Source organism: Salmo salar, chromosome 12 (genome assembly GCF_965601325.2).
Source record: "Salmo salar chromosome 12, fSalSal1, whole genome shotgun sequence".
In the NCBI taxonomy this organism is placed as follows: domain Eukaryota; kingdom Metazoa; phylum Chordata; class Actinopteri; order Salmoniformes; family Salmonidae; genus Salmo; species Salmo salar.
In genome coordinates, this window is record NC_138302.1 from 92,077,029 (window position 1) to 92,100,005 (window position 22,977).

A 22,977-nucleotide genomic window follows, 5' to 3' on the forward strand; every position below is an offset into this window, starting at 1 on the left:
ATGTCACGTTACAGCAGAGATCCTCTATTTTCGATAAAGAGGCTATAGAAGGACAAGAAATGGTCACACAGGGCACTTCCCATATAGAATCTTCTCAGGTTTTGGCCTGCCATATGAGTTCTGTTATACTCACAGACACCATTCAAACAGTTTTAGAAACTTTAGGGTGTTTTCTAACCAAATGAAATAATTATATGCATATTCTAGTTTCTGGGCAGGAGTAATAACCAGATTAAATCGGGTACGTTTTTTTATCCGGCCGTGAAAATACTGCCCCCTATCCTAAACAGGTTAACAAGCAATAGAAAAATAAGATCCCACAACTACAGGTGGGGAAAAGGCTGCCCAAGTATGATTCCTAATCAGAGACAACGATAGACAGCTGCCTCTGATTAGGAACCATACTCAGCTCAAAACAAAGACATAGACATCATAGAATGCCCACCCCACACCCCGACCTAACCATATTGAGAAACAAACCCTCTCTCTCAGGTCAGGGCGTGACAAAAACACTGTTCTTAGAATGTTAAAGGTTCTAGGTAGAACCCTATGCGACCGCAAAGAACCCTTTTGGAACCCTTTTTCTAAGAGTGTAACTAAGTCAATATATTCTAATAATTAGCCCATTTGACAAGGAAAAACACACCATGTAGCCAACAGACATCCAGATATCATGAGCTGGGAGGGGATGATGTCATTATCTCTTGTGCGTAGACCTGTGATTGGAAAGACACTGATTCTAATATGAGTATGCTGATAAGCAGCGTCAACAAGGCTCATTGTGATCCACACGTACTACAGGTGTTGCATGTACGATAGCAGTCTGAAATAATGTATCTACTCTTCAGAGAGCGAGCAATAGGAGGGCACTCTGTGATGATGTGGTGCTTTAATATATTATGCAACGTTGGCTATGGTAAAGGATTTATTTTCAAAAAGAGAGTGGAGCAGACAGGAAGAAATGACCCTGACTGCTGAATGAAAGTGAAGAGAGGATTAGAGGCAGGATACATCCAAAGGTGGAATAATTGTCTTAAGCTGTTTAATTATGCATGCACAGAATGTCACGTATTCAGGAGGTGTTACCTGAATGGCTTAGTAAAAAAAAATGTGTCCCAAAGCCATGATATGCAAAACTGTGCTGCACACTGAAATTAAAGGAGCAATCTGCAATTGCTACATCCATTTTTGTATATATAAGTTAATGATATGGACCCATTGATTCATGAAGAACGTAATTTGAATGCCACAAGTTTATTTAAACTGTCGTACCCCATCAGAAACCTAAATATAAGCTTGTTTTACTCTAATGTTTGTAAACAAATGAAATGTAAACAAACACCATATAGCCTCAAAACATGGTTAAAACTATCATTTTAATATCATGGATGGTCAGTCCTTGCATCCATAGATCTGTCTGTGAATTTGAGAGTGGTTACATTTCTCCAGCCCCATCCCTCAACTTGCTACCGAAACAGTGGTAGGGATTATTGTTTCAAATACGGATTATCCCTTTAATGTCATTTAGCTGATAACCTGGCTGTTAGTTGTTGTGTGATTGGGGTGTAATCGGTGGAGCAGACAGAGTCACAACCTCCATCCACCCTGTGGAATGCCCTTATTAGGTTTCTAATAACGGGAGGGACACTAAACAAACAAACAAAACAAGGTCTGAGTGTTGTTCAAAAGCCATCAGTGTTACGTCACTTGGTGGTCCCCTACAAGGAATCCGTGTTTTATTTGCAATACAGTAGTGCTCTATGTTTGTTAACCTCCAGCAGCGCTCAGGGATGTTTCCTTTCCCAAGCCCTGACCATCGAGCATAGAGTGACAGCGGGGGGAGTTGAACTAAGGCCTCACCTAAAGTTAACCTCTGAAGTGATCAGAACGATCTCTGCTAATATTTCCCAGGAGACCAGAGGGGAACAACAAAAGCTGCTTAAGAGGGAGCCAGTTGTTTGATTGCTGTGACTACCAATATCCTGTAATCTATTGTCTATACAATTATGAAAGAAATCAATTGCCAACAGGCATGTTATCTCTTAGGCCCAGACATTAGTGTGTATCCTACTGTTTGAAGTTTCACGTAGGGCCAATAGTGCAGTACATGTGAGCTGGAGACACATGGCAAGGAGGTGGGGAAAACATTTTAGGGGCACGGCTCTAATCCTCAAACAGCCAATGAGGCGGACTGGACTGACCTCATCAGTTAGCACTCTAGTATCTTGGCCGGCCCAGCTGTTTGAACTGGCCACTGAATGAACCAAACTTTGTCAACTTCTCTTCCATTTCACAGACCAGCACTTATTCAGACTCCGAAGTGTTCATTTCCCCAGCACAGGGACACTGCTTGTTGTAGTGGAGGTAGAGGTTCTGTTCTATGGGACATTCTAGGATGTTAAAGGTTCTGTTCTATCTCAGACATTCTAGACTTAGACTTCTGTAGAGGTCTTTTGCTTCTTACACAGAAGTGCCTCATTGAGAGGAGAGCTCCCCCATCTCAGCCTGTAGAGCTCATCTGGAACTAGGAGGAGCTGCTGGCAAGGTAAGATGCGACCAACCCACACATCCATATGTACATGTGGTTACTCTGCATAAGCTCTGATATGTCAATTTGCTCTTGGAGAAGCATTCTCATTTGCATGTAAAAAAAAAAAATGTGTTTAAGGAGATGAGTATTTTCTTGAAAGGATCTCACTGATATGTTTAATGTGACACACATGTCAAGTTGTTATGTGAGTGCATATTCTCTTTATTGTTCATGCCCTAAAAAAAAAAGAGTATTCTCTTTATTGTTCATGCCCTGAAAAAACCCTAGTATTCTCTTTATTGTTCATGCCCTGAAAAAAAACTAGTATTCTCTTTATTGTTCATGCCCTGAAAAAAAACAAGTATTCTCTTTATTGTTCATGCCCTGAAAAAACCCTAGTATTCTCTTAATTGTTCATGCCCTGAAAAAAAACCTAGTATTCTCTTTATTGTTCATGCCCTGAAAAAACCCTAGTATTCGCTTAATTGTTCATGCCCTGAAAAAACCCTAGTATTCTCTTAATTGTTCATGCCCTGAAAAAAAACCTAGTATTCTCTTTATTGTTCATGCCCTGAAAAAAACCCTAGTATTCTCTTTATTGTTCATGCCCTGAAAAAAACCCTAGTATTCTCTTTATTGTTCATGCCCTGAAAAAACCTAGTATTCTCTTTATTGTTCATGCCCTGAAAAAAAACAAGTATTCTCTTTATTGTTCATGCCCTGAAAAAAAAACTAGTATTCTCTTTATTGTTCATGCCCTGAAAAAAACGAGTATTCTCTTTATTGTTCATGCCCTGAAAAAACCGAGTATTCTCTTTATTGTTCATGCCCTGAAAAAAACCCTAGTATTCTCTTTATTGTTCATGCCCTGAAAAAAACGAGTATTCTCTTTATTGTTCATGCCCTAAAAAAAAACTAGTATTCTCTTTATTGTTCATGCCCTGAAAAGAAAAAAATTGTATTTTGTTTATTGTTCTGAAAAGCATTGACAGAAGTGGTCATGATTATGACGGCTCACCTTGGGATCATTATGGTATTGAGCAGGATGCTTGAGGCATCTCTGCAATGGAAACCAATGGGGATCGCCTACTACAAAACCACAATACCTGTACTATTACTCTCATTCATACCAAGCCTTCAACCTGAATCCCACTGCTGCTATTGTCAGGCTTTAGAAGACAATACTGAAATAACCTAATATTAGTCTAACAACCCAGCTTTTGTCCTGTGCTGTGATCCCCATCCATTTCTGTCAGTCACATATCCATTTGGAGGGCCATGTTAGCTTAGCAGCCAAAGTCCTGGGGCTTCTGAACACTACGCTTGCCTGCCTATCTGAAGCGGCAAGATGTCTGCGAGGGATTTAACCTTGAAGAAGTTAAGACATAGACCTTGTTGTGACATAGCCAATGTTCTATAGTGCCAAGAACGTGCCACTGGGGCGTTTGAAGCAGCGTGTTCTGTCTCGAGTGGCACGGTCAGGCTGCCCACTTTGGCTGCTTATTATAGACCTTTAGCCAATGTGGGGTCCATTGTTCATCTTGACTCATATTTCATCCTCCATACAGGCGGCTATCTGCATATGATAAACCTAGAAACCAGGTTAAAGTGGAGTCTTTAACTCACAGATTACTGGCCACTTACTTTGCAAAGTTTTCAGTCTTCTTGAGTGGATGAAATGGCCCCCTGTATTTATTTCAATATTATTAACCTTGATGAGCTGATTAGCCATTAATACACATTAGTGTGTGTCCTGACTTTCTCCTCCATTCATAAATTAAAACAGAAAATCACTACACAGTCTTGTCCGTGTGGGACTCAACAACCTATGTAAGCTCATGCACAGAATGTACACCACGCATGCACCCTGGCTTGTGCCCTGTGCCCTGGCTTTTGCCCGGGCTTCTACCCTGGCTTGTGACCTGGCTTGTACCTTGGCTTGTACCCTGGATTGTGGCCTGGCTTTTACTCTGTACCCTGGCTTGTGCCCTAGCTTGTGCCCTGGCTTGAGCCCTGGCTTGTGCCCTGGCTTGTGCCCTGGACTGTACCCTGGACTGTACCCTGGCTTGTGCCCTGGCTTGTACACTGGCTTGAACCCTGGCTTGTACCCTGTGCCCTGGATTGTGCCCTGGCTTGTACCCTGGCTTGTACCCTGGCTTCTGCCCTGTGCCCTGGTTTGTACCCTGGATTGTACCCTGGCTTGTGCTCTGTACCCTGGCTTGTACCCTGGATTGTACCCTGTGCCCCGGCAAATACATGTGCTGATTGAAAGACTGTTGAACAAGTAAACAATACTATTTTCAGACAGAGACATATCTTTGAGCTGACCTTTGTTCCCAGGACAGGAGGTAAAGCCGATAGCTGTAAGAGGACACCCAGCACATTGTATTCTCAACACCCATTTAACAGAACAGCCCACTCCCGATAAGTGCACTTTGGATATGTGAAAACTCCTGTGCAATACAGTTTTCAAGTCCCAATTCAATAACATGTTATTTTATTCATGCTTATAACTGCATGATGTGGTTTAGTTCACTCTGTCACTCCAGTCCCAAGCCATTATATTTCCTGTATCAGGAGTGGACTAAAACATTCCATTTCCACAGCATCACAGCAGTAAGCGAAGTTATTCTTCACATTCATCTGCATCTCACTTCTATGAAACTGCTCACAATATAGAAAGTTGACTTACCTGCTCTCATTTATCATAGCTGTTCCGGTGAGAAATTGATTTGCGACATGCCATGTTTGTACTGCGTACTGCACAGTTAAAAGAGCATGCTGAAGTACCCAGAAGTCCTCATCAGATAATGGCTGAAATTTAAGTTGATAGGGAACACAGTCTTCTTTTTCCTTTCTCTCTCTACAGAGTACATCCACTAACAGGGGAAGATTGTAAACCAGCATAAGGATACACATTTGGTCGAATTAGTCTTTGATCTTTGCCTGGAGCGTGAATTACTTTAAGAGATTTCAATGGCAGCCTTCCCAATATTTAGGTGAAATTCGAGGGGAATCTTGGGATACCAATTCCAGACTGATATACTGTGCAACAACATGCAACATGTTGTATCCAACATGAATTGATCTGCATTATAAACTGGAAGGTTCGAGCCCTGAAGGCTGATTGGCTGACAGCCGTGGTATATCAGACCGTGTACCACGGGTATGACAAAACATTTATTTTTACTGCTCTATTTACGTTGGTAGCCAGTTTATAATAGCAATAAGGCACCTCTGGGTTCGCGGTATATGGCCAATATAGCACGGCTAAGGGCTGTGTCCAGGCACTCGGCGTTGCGTCGCTCTTAAGAACAGCCCTTAGCCGTGGTATATTCGCCATATACCACACCGCCTCTGGCCTTATTGCTTAAGTATAACACATAGGGACATCCTGAAAATGTTTTGTATTCAAACGAGAAACACAGAGGCTGTCATACAGAAAGAAGCCTGCTGTATGTCATTGACTGATTATATTACCTTTGCATCAAAGCTCTGTCTGGAGAACTGTATTAGGAGGAAATAATGGGCTTTTGAAAAAGACGCCCCACTTTCCTTCAAATCTTCTGTATTTAATCAATGCAATCACATCACCCCAGCTCAACTCCTAGCTTAGCGTCACTACTTCTCAAACTCTGGAAAGATACAGTACATGCCGATGTTCCACTGTACAATGCAACACACTAACTGCTAATCCTATGCTGTTTTCACCACCACAGAGGGCCATTACTTCCCTTAGATCAAGAGTCCTCTCCACAGAACATGCAGAAGCTCTAAATCATTACCCTCTTTATGAGAGCATAGCCCCGAGCTTCCTAGGAAGCTGAATTCAACCTGTATTCATGGTTTGATAAATGTGCACTGTGGTTGGGTTCCTTGGTGTAAACAATATAGTAAGCCATTTGACTCTGCAGACGGGCCTGTATTCATAAGCTCAGAAGTGAGGGGGGAGTATAGTGGAGGGCTGGATTTACAGTAAAAAGAAGCTCCAGAAATGCCTCCCACACAGTGAATATTGGGCTTTTTAGGATGAATCCTCTTGGCAAATCAAATTGATCCATTTACTTCTGAAACACTGAGGATGAAGGATTCTGCGTTTCATACCACTGGTAAGAAATAATCACGCAAATGTGCTAAAGGTAACTATTTAAGTCAACATATTTATCTTATATGATCAAGCCATTGAAGTTAACAGAACATGTGCATGCATTTCCGCTCTCTCTGTTTGATATTTAGTTGTAGTTGCTATAACATTGCCTTTCAGGACATTACCATGATACACCTGTGATACGTACCAGAGGTAGATATTCGGGGAGGAAATGGTTTCCACCCTGTAAATAAACACAGGCTTATCTTGTGAAAGCAGCATGTGAAATCCTGCTGACATGAACCATACTGCATTGGCTCCAGTCATGCACAGTCCACATACAGTGTAGTATTCAAATCATGTTTCAAAGGAAATGAAATGAATCTGAATAGATAAGATGCATTTTGCTGAACAAATTTTGAAAAGAGGCAAAATGCACTGTATGTGACCTTTAAAAAAAAAAAAAATTATACCGTTTTCTCACCAATTTCATGGTATCCAATTGGTAGTTACAGTCTTGTCTCATCGCTGCAACTCCCGTACGGGGGACACCTTTACAGTGAGGAATCACCTACATTTACCTTTATGATTAAATGTTTCTTTTCACATTGTGAAACATTGTTAACATAGTTCGATTACCCCCCCCAAAAAAATACATTTGCATAGTGCAGGATGAACAATACCATTCTCAAAAGATTCTCGGTTAACTGAATTCTAGCATTGATGACGAGTTTCTGAAAACTTGATTAATCTTTCTCCAACAGGTGCCCATTGCTGTGTAGGTTCCTGCGTGCAGGATCTTGGTGAGCAGAACAGCAGCCATGCCGCCTGCCATGGGAGGACCCCAGGGGTACACCCCTCCAGAGGGGGGCTGGGGCTGGGCAGTAGTGGTGGGAGCCTTCATCTCCATCGGCTTCTCCTATGCCTTTCCGAAGTCCATAACCGTCTTCTTCAAGGAGATTGAGGTCATTTTCGACTGCACCAGCAGCCAGGTGTCATGGATCTCCTCCATCATGCTGGCAGTGATGTACGCCGGAGGTGAGCTGGATGATAGATTAGGGCTAGCCTGGTAATTACTAGACTGATATCCGTGTACCAAACATTCGTGTAAGCTCGCAAGATATGGCGGCTAGCGAAGCTAGAATAGTGCACCCCTACCGGAAATGTACATAACAATACAATAAAATATTTTAACACCTATTCAATTGTAACACATTACAATTAACACATTAACACATAACACATTACAAATGTACTCCAACTGTCTTTGCTTTCAGAAACAACAAAGCCAGTATGGAGTGCATTTTCTGGTTTATAAATACATTACAAATGTATTGGAAACAGGTTAACAACTGATTTCACAATTTTGTGTGAAGTTTCTGGGAGGGAGAGTCAGAGTGATAAGATAGTATACCAGTAGTGACCTGTCCAATGCTCAGGTAGCGTGATGAGATAGTGTACCAGTAGTGACCTGTACGATAATCAGTCAGTGATGAGATAGTGTACAAGTAGTGACGTGTACGGTAATCAGTCAGTGATGAGATAGTGTACCAGTAGTGACCTGTACGATAATCAGTCAGTGATGAGATGGTGTACCAGTAGTGACCTGTACGATAATCAGTCAGTGATGAGATGGTGTACCAGTAGTGACCTGTACGATAATCAGTCAGTGATGAGATAGTATAGCAGTAGTGACCTGTACAATGCTCAGGTAGCGTGATGAGATAGTCTAACAGAAGTGACCAGTTCAATGCTCAGTCAGAGTGAGTAAGGGATCATTGCGTATCAAATCAAATCAAATTTTATTGATCACATGCAGATGGTGATGTTAATGCGAGTGTAGCGAAATGCTTGTGCTTCTAGTTCCGACCATGCAGTAATATCTAACAAGTAATTTAACAATTTCACAAGAACTACCTTATACACACAAGTGTAAAGGAATGAATAAGAATATGTACATATAAATATATGGATGAGTGATGGCCAAACGGCATAGGCAAGATGCAGTAGATGGTATAGAGTACAGTACATACATATGAGATGAGTAATGTAGGGTATGTAAACATTATATAAAGTGGCATTGTTTAAAGTGACTAGTGAAACATTTATTACATCCAGTTTTTAATTACTACAGTGGGTAGAGATTTGAGACAGTATGTTGGCAGCAGCCACTCAATATTAGTGATGGCTGTCTAAATAGCTAGCCGTGATGGCTGGGCTATCTACTGAGAATATTGCAAAATGTGCTTTCACCGAAAAGCTATTTTAAAATCGGACATATCGAGTGCATAGAGGAGTTCTGTATCTATAATTCTTAAAATAATTGTTATGTTTTTGTGAACGTTTATCGTGAGTAATTTAGTAAATTCACCGGAGGTTTGCGGGGGGGGTATGCTAGTTCTGAACGTCACATGCTAATGTAAAAAGCTGTTTTTTGATATAAATATGAACTTGATTGAACAAAACATGCATGTATTGTATAACATAATGTCCTAGGGGTGTCATCTGATGAAGATCATCAAAGGTTAGTGCTGCATTTAGCTGTGGTTTGGATTTATGTGACATTATATGCTAGCTTGAAAAATGGATGTCTGATTATTTCTGGCTGGGTACTCTGCTGACATAATCTAATGTTTTGCTTTCGTTGTAAAGCCTTTTTGAAATCGGACAGTGTGGTTAGATAAAGGAGAGTCTTGTCTTTAAAATGGTGTAAAATAGTCATATGTTTGAAAAATTGAAGTTTTTGTATTTTTGAGGAATTTGTAATTCGCGCCACGCCCATCATTGGCTATTGGAGCACGTGTTCCGCTAGCAGAACGTCTAGATGTAAGAGGTTAACAGTCTGATGGCCTTGAGATAGAAACTGTTTTTCAGTCTCTCGGTCCCAGCTTTGATGCACCTGTACTGACCTCGCCTTCTGGATGATAGCAGGGTGAACAGGCAGTGGCTCGGGTGGTTGTTGTCCTTGATGATCTTTTTTGGCCTTCCTGTGACATCATGTGGTGTAGGTGTCCTGGAGGTCAGGTAGTTTGCCCTCGGTGATGCGTTGTGCAGACCTCACTACCCTCTGGAGAGCCTTACGGTTGTGGGAGGTTGCCGTACCAGGCAGTGATACAGCCCGACAGGATGCTCTCTATTGAGCATCTGTAAAGGTTTGTGAGTGTTTTTGGTGACAAGCCACATTTCTGTTACCACACTGTCTGTGTAAGTGGACCATTTCAGTTTGTCCGTGATGTGTACGCAGAGGAACTTAAAACTTTCCACCTTCTCCACTACTGTCCTGTCGATGTGGATAGAGGGGTGCTCCCTTTGCTGTTTCTTGAGGTCCACGATCATCTCCTTTGTTTTGTTGACGTTGAGTGTGAGGTTATTTTCCTGAAACCACACTCCGAGGGCCCCCACCTCCTCCCTGTAGGCCGTCTCGTTGTTGTTTGGTAATCAAGCCTACCACTGTAGTGTCGTCTGCAAACTTGATAATTGAGTTGGAGGCGTGCATGGCCACGCAGTCATGGGTGAACAGGGAGTACAGGAGAGGGCAGAGAACGCACCCTTGTGGGGCCCCAGTGTTGAGGATCAGCGGAGTGGAGATGTTGTTTCCTACCCTCACACCCTGGGGGCGGCCCATTCAGAAAGTCCAGGACCCAGTTGCACAGGGCGCGGTCGAGACCCTGGGCTTAATGACAAGTTTGGAAGGCACTATGGTGTTCAATGCTGAGCTGTAATCGATGAACAACATTCTTACATAGGTATTCCTCTTGCCCAGATGGGTTAGGGCAGTGTGCAGTGTGATTGCAATTGCGCCGTCTGTGGACCTATTGGGGCGGTAAGCAAATTGGACTGGGTCTAGGGTGTCAGGTAGGGTGGAGGTGATATGATCCTTGACTAGTCTCTCAAAGCACTTCATGATGACAGAAGTGAGTGCTACGGGGCGATAGTCGTTTAGCTCAGTTACCTTAGCTTTATTGGGAACAGGAACAATGGTGGCCCTCTGGAACATGTGGGAACAGCAGACTGGGATAGGGATTGATTGAATATGTCCGTAAACACACCAGCCAGCTGGTCTGCGCATGCTCTGAGGACGCGGCTAGGGATGCCGTCTGGCCGGCAGCCTTGCGAGGGTTAACACGTTTAAATGTTTTACTCACATTGGCTGTGGTGAACTAGAGCCCGCAGGTGTTAGTAGCGGGCCGTGTCAGTGGCACTCTATTGTCCTCAAAGCGAACAAAGAAGTTGTTTAGTTTATCTGGGAGCAAGACATCGTTGACCGCGACAGGGATGGTTGTCTTTTTGTAATCCGTGATTGACTGTAGACCCTGCCACATACGTCTCACGTCTGAGCCGTTGAATTGTGAGTCTACTTTGTCTCTATACTGACGCTTAGCTTGTTTGATTGCCTTGCGGAGGGAATAGCTACACTGTTTGTATTCGGTCATGTTTCCTGTTGCCTTGCCATGATTAAAAGCAGGGGTTCGTGCTTTCAGTTTTGCGCGAATGCTTCCATCAATCCACGGTTTCTGGTTGGGGAAGGTTTTAGTAGTCACCGTGGGTACAACATCACTAATGCACTTGCTAATAAACCCCCTCACCGAATACAGTGTATACATCAATGTTGTTGTCTGAGGCTATCCTCAGGGCATATGCTCCAGGCATTTTCAAAATGTCGCTGATTGAGTCTGTAATACCAACATGTTTCAAGCAGACCACCATAGTCCCTGTGCCTAAGAACACAAAGGCAACCTGCCTGAATGCCTACAGACCCGTAGCACTCATATCCGTAGCCATGAAGTGCTTTGAAAGGTTGGTAATGGTTCACATCAACACCATTATCCCAGAAACCTTAGACCCACTGCAATTTGCATACCGCCCAAACAGATCCACAGATGATGCAATCTCTATTGCACTCCACACTGCCCTTTCCCACCTGGAGAACAGGAACACTTATGTGAGAATGCTATTAATTGACTACAGCTCAGCGTTCAACACCTTAGTACCCTCAAAGCTCATCAGTAAGCTAAGGATCCTGGGACTAAACACCTCCCTCTGCAACTGGATCCCCCAGTTGGTGAGGGTAGGTAGCAACACATCTGCCATGCTGATCCTCAACACTGGAGCTCTACAGGGGTGTGTGCTCAGTCCACTCCTGTTCTCCCTGTTCACCCATGACTGCACGGCCAGGCACAACTCCAACACCATCATTAAGTTTGCAGACGACACAACAGTGGTCGGCCTGATCACCAACAACGACGAGACAGTCTATAGGGAGGTCAGAGACCTGGCCAGGTGGTGCCAGAATAACAACCTAACCCTCATCGTAACCAAGACTAAGGAGATTATTGTGGACTACAGGAAAAGGAGGACCGAGCACGCCCCCATTCTCATCAACGGGGCTGTAGTGGAGCAAGTTGAGAGTTTCAAGTTCCTTGGTGTCCACATCAACAACAATCTAGAATGGTCCAAACACACCAAAACAGTCGTGAAGAGGGCACGACAAAGCCTATTCCCCCTCAGGAAACTAAAAAGATTTGGCATGGTTCCTGAGATCCTCAGAAGGTTCTACAGCTGCAACATCTATGAGCATCCTGACTGGTTGCATCACTGCCTGGTACGGCAATTGCTCGGCCTCTGACCGCAAGGCACTACAGAGGGTTGTGCGTTCGGCCCAGTACATCACTGGGGCTAAGCTGCCTGCCATCCAGGACCTCTATACCGGGCAGTGTCAGAGGAAGGCCCTAAAAATTGTCAAAGACCCCAGCCACCCCAGTCATAGACTCTCTACTACTGCATGCCAAGCAGTGCCAGAGTGCCAAGTCTAGGACAAAAAGGCTTCTCAACATTTTTTACCCCCAAGCCATAAGACTCCTGAATAGGTAATCAAATGGCTGCCCGGACTATTTGCATTGTGTGCCCCACCAAACACCCCTACAACCCCTCTTTTTATGCTGCTGCTACTCTCTGTTTATCATATATGCATAGTCACTTTAACTATACATTCATGTACATACTACCTCAATTGGGCCGACCAACCAGTGCTCGTGCACATTAGCTAACCGGGCTATCTGCATTGTGTCCCGCCACCCACCACCCGCCAACTCCTCTTTAACGCTACTGCTACTCTCTGTTCATCATATTTGCATAGTCACTTTAACATATCTACATGTACATACTACCTCAATCAGCCTGACTAACCGGTGTCTGTATGTAGCCTCGCTATTTTTATAGCCTCGCTACTGTATATAGCCTGAGTTTTTACTGTTGTTTTATTTCTTTACTTACCTAACACCTTTTTTGCACTATTGGTTAGAGCCTGTAAGTAAGCATTTCACTGTAAGGTCTACACCTGTTGTATTCGGCGCACATGACAAATAAACTTTGATTTGATTTACCCGGAACATATCCCAGTCCACGTGATCGAAGCAATCTTGAAGCGTGGAATCCGATTGGTCGGACCAGCATTGAACAGACCTGAGCACGGGCGTTTCCTGTTTTAGTTTCTGTCTATAGGCTGGGAGCAACAAAATGGAGTCGTGGTCAGATTTGCCAAAAGGAGGGCGAGGGAGGGCTTTGTATGCGTTGAGAAAGTTAGAGTTGGAACGATCTAGAATTATAAAATTATAAAATTTAGGGACCCTTGTTTTCAGATTAGCCTTGTTAAAATCCCCAGCTACAATAAATGCAACCTCAGGATATGTGGTTTCCAGTTTACATAGAGTCCAATGAAGTTCTTTCAGGGCCGTCGATGTGTCTGCTTGGGGGGGGGGGATATACACGGCTGTGATTATAATCGCAGAGAATTCTCTTGGTAGATAATGTGGTCGGCATTTGATTGTAAGGAATTCTAGGTCAGGTGAACAAAAGGACTTGAGTTCGTGTATGTTGTTATGATCATACCACGACTCGTTAATCATAAGGCATACACGCCCGCCCTTCTTCTTACCAGAGAGATATTGGTTTAAAAAGTATTTGTTTTCTTTCAAATACTTTGAGTGTTTGATTGATACTATAGGTTTGGATCAAGGGACCATTCCATTGGTTCCATTGAGACCAGGCAAGCTAAAGTATTAATAGAAAACAAATACTACTTGAACCCAGACCTGGTGATTGCAGTGTGTAACAGCTGCCAAACAACACATGCGTTACATTGTAATTGTTACTGGTAACAGCTGTCCTACCACATCTTGGTAATCCCATGAAGTGAATTGTCATTGTCCTTTTTAAGTACCACTTAGACCTCATGGCTAAATAGTTAAGCATGTGTCCCAAAACGTGTCCTCCCATATCCTCCTACACTTACTGAGACAAGATGATGTGTGAGACTTAAGAAACGTCAACTTGGCTTCCTTTTAAAAAATATATATTTGATGCAAAAATGAAGCATAATGATAGCTATGATGAAAAATTGGACAATCATCCTTTTTTAAACAGATACTGTAACAGCACCTTTTAACATGCATGGATCTGGATGCCTCTATTAGGCATCCATATTCACAGTGTACCTTTCATTGAGAATGCATACACTCTTTATTTTGCTCAGTGGATCGTTCATGCACGTCCTATTCTTCAAGTACAAACAGCTCCCGTAGTTTCCCACCCATTGACTGTGTGGAGTAAGGTCACTGGGCACCAGATCAAGATTAAGTGTATTGTCCAAAAGGAGACGGCGATGCCTGAATCAAACCACTGTCATTGAAATTATACAAATGGGTCTCTCGAATGCTTTTACTCTTCCATCCATTGAAGCACAGTTATTAACAGTGCAACAGTATCTGTCTCTACAGTCCGTGGATGGGGTTCCTCTCTTCCCATTGTACTTGTTAATGCTCTGATCAGATGAATGTTGTCCCAGGTGTCTTCTGAGGCTGAGGAGATTAAATGATTTACATGAGAGTGGCAGGTGAGGCAGACTGTGTCAGCTGGTCTAGCTTCCTGTACTGACTGGGTTGAATCAAACGCTAGGTGTCAGACAGGTCTTCCCAGTGGAGCGTTGATACGCCTCTTTTCATCTGCATGACATTCAACACGAACAGACAGAACCGTAATCAGAGGGACTCTTGTACTCAAGACTCGTTGTCCCACAAGAACTGGTCTGAGGCTGGATAAAAAAAAGCACTGTCAAATAGTGAACAGACTCGTTTTCTCTCAAAGAGGGGAGGTAAACTGAATAAACATATTCCCGAGATATGATGCTGTTTTAGAAAATGTCCTCTTTTTTCCATATTGATGTTGTCCTGTACACATTGTTATTAGCTGCAAACTTCTACAGCATTTTCAGCTAGCTTAGTAGTAGTGCCTATTTACAATAACATGTGGAAGAAAAACTACTGAAAGAGTAATTACCAAAACACTGAAGATTAGTGCTGATATGTTCCATGTGTAGTACCACATACTGTATACAGTACAGTAGGTCAAGCTTCAGCAATAGCAGCACTTTATGAAGAACTCTTTAACGATTTCTGAACCATTTGCCTATTTCAGTATAGAGGGGACCCAGCACCATGTGTACATATTGTCCACTAAGAGAGATAATCCGCCATTTCCCTACTAGAGTACATAGCTGCCATGGCTGCCCCCCACCAGCCCAGTGAATGAATGCTATTTATTGTTCAGCAGCCCATTCCCTCAAAAGGTAGCACTTAGCTCAGGCGCACATTCAGGACCTGCATGGGCGAAAGCCAGGTCATTGGTTCATGCAGTAGCTTTGTCTCAGACGGTTCCCAGTTCTCCCACTCTGAATGTTGCCTGTTAGTTGGGCTGTGGACACATGACTGCCTGGCTGGCTGCGCATGATGAGGAGCACATGACTGTGTGGGGGCTGACCTCTGACCTTTCTACAGGACCGGAACACACAGGCCCTGTTAGACTCAGACCCTAATGATGTCTATGACCTATTCCTGGCAGGCGTAAAAAAAAAAGGGGGTTACAGCCAACAGTGCACAGCACACAATGTGTTCTTCTAGATTGTAGTTACAGTAATCAATGAGTAATTGAATCAAATGGCTTTAGAAAGCCCTTTTTTACATTAACAGCTGTCGCGAAGTAAACAACAGGAACCTGGCCTAGACCCCCAAAGAGCAAGCAGCAGTACAGTGGCAATCCATGCTCAATTTTGCATGTACGCTTACTGGTGCTACAGAAAATGGGTTGTGTTTCTTGGCTTATTCAACTGTAAGTTGCCATAACAATGTATTGTAGAGTGTTCATGTGTCATCCATGAACGCTACAAAACATTGACTAAATAATGGGACATAATCCTCTTGTCTTGACCTCTCTTTAATTTCTTTCCTATCCTTCTCATAATGTCTTATATTATCAGGGTTGGTCTTAGGGTGCCTCCTCAGACTTTTCACCCCCTCACCAGCTCATCTTCGGAGAGAGAGGGGTCAGGCTCTTTGTTGGTGTTTAGCCTCGCCTGTATTAGAATCTAAAAAGCCTTTGTCGTGTTCCGAGCTGGCAAATGAGTCTGGACAACCTCTAAACAAAAACTGTCACATTCCATTTAGGTTCCTTCAGTGGTGCCGGGATTTGGCAGGGAGGCTGAAGCGTCTTCCACATGGATCTTCGTTCCCATTTAGGCCTTGTTGGTATAGGCCAGACAGATGGTGGGCATGCAGCCAGCAGAACTCTGCATGCCATCTAGGCATATATGTTTACAAGTTGTAGTGAGCTAGGGGTTGTTAGGCTCATTTTATGGCCCGTAGTTACCTTAAATTTGTGTTGCCAAACCCTCTAAGATTTAGCCAAACCTAAATGGAATGAATATGTTTCAGTCTAAGACTATAACAAAGTGGAGCTATTGTGAATGTAGCCTCCAAAGTTTCCAGTAGGGGAGGTGATAGGGTATGTAGAAGTAGACCATTGATTAGAAAATCTATGAGTAGGCTATGTTTACCAAGTCATATCAGTAGACAAGCTGTCTATTTCAACAGCAGTAGCAGGCTGAGTGGGACAAAGGTAGTGTCCCTCTCAATGTGAAGCTCTCATCTTTCAAAATGAAGGGATATTATTTACTATTACATGGGAACTATGGTAGATTACCCATAGGAAATGAGTGACTACATGTAACCTGCTCTACTGTAGAGTACTTTAGATGCATTTTTTCTATACCCAACCTCTCTAGCACAAACACACATAAAATCCTGCACAGGATTTTACAGTAGCCTAGTTAGAAGTGCTCTATAAGCGACAGAGCCCTCTTCTTTTGTCATTCCCCGCACATACGTTAGGAATACACAAACTGTAGCCACACCTCACAATATCTTGTTTCATCGCGATTGTCTTGTTTTCTGTGCGATTGCATTGCCAACAGTGGCTAGACCAGAGAAATTGCTGCAGTGCAGCAGTGAGACAAATCATTGCAGAAGTTGTGTGGAAGCTCTGGCTGCACCAGCGTTTCTCAGAGTAGGGGCTTTAGGGACCTCTAGTGGTGAAATATAAAATTTCTCTAAAATTGTAGACTTTTCTTATGGTAGTCTAATTCGCATTTTCACCTATTAAAGATTTAAAATCACGTTAATCAAGGAAATTAATTCAAGATGCGAATTTGCAATTCTCTAAAGTTTTTCAAATGAAATTTCGATAGTCATTATGGTATAGTCAGTTATGCTTGGGCATATTTGCCTAACGTGAATTTTCCCAACGTATGAATCATCTTGAGTGGTTGCTTTGTATTTGTCACCTATCAGGTCCTATCAGCAGTATCCTGGTTAATAAGTATGGGAGTCGTCCCGTCATGATGTGTGGAGGATTCCTGTCTGGCTGTGGACTGATTGCTGCCTCCTTCTGCAACTCAGTGGAAGGACTTTACTTCTGTGTGGGAGTGGTCGGAGGTAGGCTTCCATCATGGTTAGTGCTATCCGGGATCCTCAGGACGTCCCTAGCTTACCCTTAACCCCTACCTTAACCATTTTACATTTCAACTTCAATGGGGAGTAGGGACATCCCAAGGAACCCGAATAGAAAGGATATGTTCATTAGTTTACTGTTCATTAGTTGCTGCTGTTGAGGAAATGTATTGCCCTCTGGGGCCCTCTTCAGGAACTCTATTATCACTTTCTAGTATCCTGAATTTATTTTCGGTCTGGTTTCATGTGTTATGTATAACGAATAACTATGCTGTCTGATATTGGACTGAATGAATGTATTTAATATATTTCAACAGGTTTGGGACTGGCATTCAATCTGAACCCAGCCCTTACTATGATTGGGAAGTACTTCTACCATAAGCGGCCCATCGCCAATGGAATCGCCATGGCGGGCAGCCCAGTGTTCCTATCCACCTTGGCCCCTCTCAACAGCTGGTTCTTTGACCAGTTTGGTTGGAGGGGCAGCTTCCTGATACTGGGAGGCCTGCTGTTCAATTGCTGCGTCGCTGGTTCTCTCATGAGACCCATCGGACCAAAACCACAGCCTGCCGTGAAAAGTGAAGATGCCGCAAAAGAGAGTACGACGTGTGGGCAGAAGTGCAACAGTTTTATTGACCTCTCGCTGTTCAAACACCGGGGCTTCGTGCTCTACCTCATGGGTAACGTCATCATGTTCTTTGGTCTCTTCTCCCCACTAGTGTTCCTTAGTAACTTTGCCAAGAGCAGGAACATCCCCAAAGAGAAGGCAGCCTTCCTGCTGTCTGTCCTGGCCATTGTGGACATGGTGGCTCGGCCCTCCATGGGCATTGTGGCCAATACAAAGTGGATACGACCCAGGGTGCAGTACTTCTTTGCCTGCTCTGTGCTGTTGAACGGTGTGTGCCACGTCCTGGCGCCCATCTCCGTGGACTACACAGGCTTCGTTATCTACGCCATCTTCTTTGGCTTTGCCTTTGGCTGGCTGAGTGCGGTGCTGTTTGAGACGCTCATGGACCTTGTGGGAACACAGCGCTTCTCCAGTGCAGTGGGACTGGTCACCATTGTGGAGTGTGGGCCTGTCTTGTTAGGTCCCCCTTTGTTAGGTGAGTGCACACATGTATTTGTAGTTTACTTAAGCTCCTTGTTTCTATTTAAAGACGTTCAATCATACAACTGGTTTATTTTTTATGAAAAGCAAAGACTTAACTTATGATACAAGTTAGAATTCATATTTTGTTTTGTCACAGGGAAATTCAAAGACATCTACAATGACTACCAATACACCTACCAGAGCTGTGGGGTGATCCTTATCATTGCCAGTGTGTTCCTGTTTGTGGGGATGGGTATCAACTACCGGTTGTTGAACAAAGAGAAAAAGGAGGAGGAGGAAAGGAAGGCTAAACTGGAGGGAGAAGAAGAAGAGTCCAACAAGGACAATGCTACCAAAGAAGCCACCAATGACAGGGTGGGAGCAGTTGACAAGACAAAAACTACAGAAGACATAGTCTAACTTTCCTTGACATCAAATTCACGCATTCACATGGTATCTCAATACAGTCAATGAGATAATGTAGACATCAAATTAATTTGGTTCAAGTCTTTGGCAGACAGCAATGTTCATGTAAACATATTTCTTCACCATTTCTACTTCTGTCATTGAATAACGTATTATCAGCATAATATGACTGTGTCAATATACACGTATGTATGCAACTTTTTACTGAAATATACGGCTGCCCTGCCAAAAAAATACTATATTTTACGAATCTGGAGTCCAGATAGTACATTTTCTGCATAAGTGTTGTGATATATTTTAGAATATTATTATATGGAGGTAATTTTTATGTGTATACTGTATTTAGAATTTCAGAAGTCCACCTCAAATAACTACTATGTACAGTATTATTCTGTAAAAGCACTTAATGGATATACTACTGCTTTTAGAAGGTTTAATGAATCACTGTAACATTTTGTTCACGCTGATGAATGGTAGGTTTCTTTAATCTCCGAAAGCATTGACACATGAATAATCAGGCATTTCTTGATATTCACAGTTCTTCAATACATCTTCAAAACAATTATATTCCTGTGTTGACTGTACAGCTAAAAGCTAGAGAGACCGATAACAACACCAAAAGCTTTGATTTGGGAATTCTAAATTCCAACAGAACAAAGTGTATAAATCAAAAATCAGTTCATAAAACACAGGCTTGATTTAGAAATGCATGAAAAAGACACTTGAAAATCTCAATAAAATAGAAGCTTTGCTTAACCTAGCCATAGCTCAAAATGACAGTAACAGGGTAGAACTCCAACTGTTACTCTGTGCCAAGTCTGCCATTAAAACCATTAGTTATTTTTGTATTTAATGTCGTGTTCATATTTGATACTGCCATTTAGCTATCACTTCACAGCCTGTATTCTCAGACTCAGATTAAGGCTAGTCCTCGATTTAATATTTTTATTTTTTTTAATCATTCACAATTAATCTCAATTTCAGTATGAAGACTTGCAGAAACTGCTTCTGCAATAGAAATCCCCGATCACACTTGTGGAGTTGTCACTATTTACAAAAACTGGCTATATCCAGGGGCGCAACTTTGGTTTTAGAAGTGGGGGGGACATAACCATTATTTTTTTTTTAATCCAGTCGGGTAAACACTCGAAACAGCCTACCCAACCGCTCAGAGGCGTCCTCATGGTCCTAAAGCACACCGTTGCCTCGTTTTGTATCATATTCAAATGATAAAATTAGGGAGGGACAAAATGCAATTTCAGAATGTGGGGGGATGTCCCCCTCGTCCCCAGTGATAGTTGGCTATATCGTTAAAATGATGTAAACAAAAATGGCCTTTTTGGTATTAATTTAAGTTTAGGCATAAGGTTAGCATTTTGGTTAAGGTTTGGGTTAAGGTTAGGTTTAAAATCAGATTTTAAAAAGAGAAATTGCAGAAAAAGGCAGGGTTTAGTCATATTTCTCACTATATGCCTCTGGTAACTAGTGATGACCACATTTTTCCGTTAGCTAGCTAAACTCATGCGTAGAAACACATCATCAGGTCTAACGGTTGTCTTGCGCCAAAAGGGCATGTGTAGGCCCTAAAATGAATGTCACTAATTCAATATAAAAAAAAAAATTATATATATGTACGTGTCAGTTTGTCACTTTCACGAGGTTGGAATAATAACTACTTTAGCCATTGGCTCGAATTTAGGTTGTGCCTTTAGATTTTGAGAACATTTACAGAATTTTGCACTTCTATCACTGACTTCTCATTCCTGGCCTGGTCTTCATGGTCTGTTTCGCAAAGCGTTTCCAGAAGTCTAGCGATGTTGCGCATCTGGGCTTAGAAACTCTTGGTGCTTTCAAGACAGCTGGGAACCTGGGAAGTACTGTTAACAACAGCAAGGGCAGGTTTTCGGCAGGCGTTTAGGACACTGGGTGCTAGCTAGTTAGTTAGCTAGGATTCCAGCAGGTGTTCGGCAAGCCGGAGCAAAAAACACTGTGAGATAGCTAGCTAGTTAGCTAGGACTCCGGTACACAGCAGCAGAAGAAAGGTTGCTAGTTAATGATAGCTAGGACACCGGTAGACAGTGTACTTCGCCCATGCCTGTCATGCACTAGTTTCCCACAGTTCTGGTAGTAATGGCGAGGGCAGATGTTTAGCAGGTGGGAATGAAGGATACTGTGTGCTAACTTGTTAGCTTACTAGCTAGGACGCCGGAACACATCTAGCGGGGGCGACTCCGGCAGATCGCTGTCGGGTGGGGTTCCTGCGGATGCTTGGAATTTCCAGTTACTACATTTCCTGCCTTAACCCATTAGCTATTTATCTCCACTCTGTGGCAGTATTTACTCTTACGTTAATGACTCTTGAGCTCCTGAAAGTTTATCCTCATCCTGGAGGAAATTGTTTGCACATTATATTGGAAAGTTACACTGTATATCACTGTTACTGATTGATTTAATTTTAATTTTAAGTAACTTAAAAAATATTCCTGACATAACCACCTTGAGGTTGCACTGATGTAGCCTACTTGATGAGACTAAAGTCATAATTGTGAATGCAGAAATCAAGGGTTTGATCCAATGAAAGTTGATAGACATTGATTGTCATGTGATGGTACCCTGATCCATGAGGGAACAGACAATCTTTGGTCATCATCATCATTTTCATATGTTCAAGGGCACTTGGAGGGTCCTGAAGGGATCCAGCTTTCTGTCAGAATTGACTTTTCTTATCAGGGTGAGGAGAGATTACGCAGCAGGTTAGGAGAATTAGGTTAAGATGATGTTTTCATAAGGGTTAGCTAAAATGGCCAAAAAAATTGCCTACTTTTAACGTACATTTTTCAAAATCTGGGTCCAATCTAGACATGACCGACTTGAAGGGAGGCCCTTTGAGTTCAGCACACGAAGACACTTTTAATCATGTGTGTCATACATGGATGATGACCATGATGTGAATGGTTTTGTGGCATTTTAATGAATGTCTTTTTTTCTTTCCACAAAAAATACAACTGAAATGGGATGTTGTGTTCATATAACAAGGAGAGCTAATGTATTATGATGTATTTAAAGATATATTCAAAATTAGGAAAATGCAATGACAAACAAATGAAGAGTTATTTACTTTGGCCTAAGTATAAAATAAATATCCCCACAGCTATTGGACTGTTTGAATTCATTGGCTAACCTGGATTACAATGTTTCCATCGATTAGTATAATGCAGAGCAATATATTAAGATAATATAAATATATGACTGGTTAATGTACATTTATTTCACATATGTAGGCTATCTATTTGATACAGTACATTCTGCACGCATTCACACCAACAACAAAACATCTGCCATTTGAACAAAACAAACATTGGCTGTCTTCACTTCCAGGTAGGGAGCTACTAGCTAACATTAGCTAATATTTCACAATTAGATATTAATTATTTAGCTTGGTAGCTAAGTATGTTATTGCAAAATATTTTGTTTTGCTGTAAATGTGCCCAGTCTCTAGCTAGGTTAGCTAGCTAGCTATTGTTGTGACAATATTTCAGTTTGCTCACTAACATTTTCTGGAACAAAAATAGCTATAGCCAAAAGCCCTTGCTTGCTAGTTTACTAACTGTCAATAAAGTGCTGTTGTCAATTAATATTAACGTTACCAATTCGTTGTCAGGATGGAGAGAGAGAGAGAGGATTCAACTTCAAGCTGTTGGTTCCTCCTACAGAGACAACCCACTCCCAGGCACTGTATGTTCAGCTGTTGGAAAGCCGCTGTCGTGTCTTTGGCATCATTAAACTGAAGATATGTTTATCAAATAACTCTCTGTAATTATTATTACGTGATTAAACTGATTAATCGTGTAACTGAAATTAACTAGAAGGTCGGGGCACCAAGGAAAATATTCAGATTACAAAGTTATAATTTTCCTAATATAACTTTCAGATATTATAATATCTGATGAATTTGTCTCCTCATTAATGATGTGTTATTTACCTCACGTCAATCTCATTCCAAACG

General features: G+C 42.3%; 1 protein-coding gene across 1 annotated transcript; it reads left to right on the forward strand.

The window, feature by feature from the left end:
- Positions 1-2,237: 2,237 nt before the first annotated feature.
- LOC106566043 (monocarboxylate transporter 1) lies at positions 2,238-22,125 on the forward strand. The gene is made up of 5 exons (XM_014133850.3): positions 2,238-2,545; positions 7,382-7,655; positions 17,297-17,440; positions 17,773-18,558; positions 18,703-22,125. The coding sequence occupies exons 2-5, from the start codon at positions 7,439-7,441 to the stop codon at positions 18,963-18,965; spliced, it is 1,410 nt and encodes a 469-aa protein (XP_013989325.1). The 5' UTR covers positions 2,238-2,545; positions 7,382-7,438; the 3' UTR covers positions 18,966-22,125.
- The last annotated feature ends 852 nt before the right edge of the window (positions 22,126-22,977 follow it).

What these genes read in the sequence shown, in the direction of transcription:
- LOC106566043 (XM_014133850.3), top strand. Translation starts at nt 7,439, where the DNA reads ATGCCGCCTGCCATGGGAGGACCCCAGGGGTACACCCCTCCAGAGGGG. An exon ending in GGCAGTGATGTACGCCGGAG is followed by an intron (nt 7,656 to 17,296) that starts GTGAGCTGGATG and finishes GTCACCTATCAG; the next exon opens with GTCCTATCAGCAGTATCCTG. An exon ending in CTGTGTGGGAGTGGTCGGAG is followed by an intron (nt 17,441 to 17,772) that starts GTAGGCTTCCAT and finishes ATATTTCAACAG; the next exon opens with GTTTGGGACTGGCATTCAAT.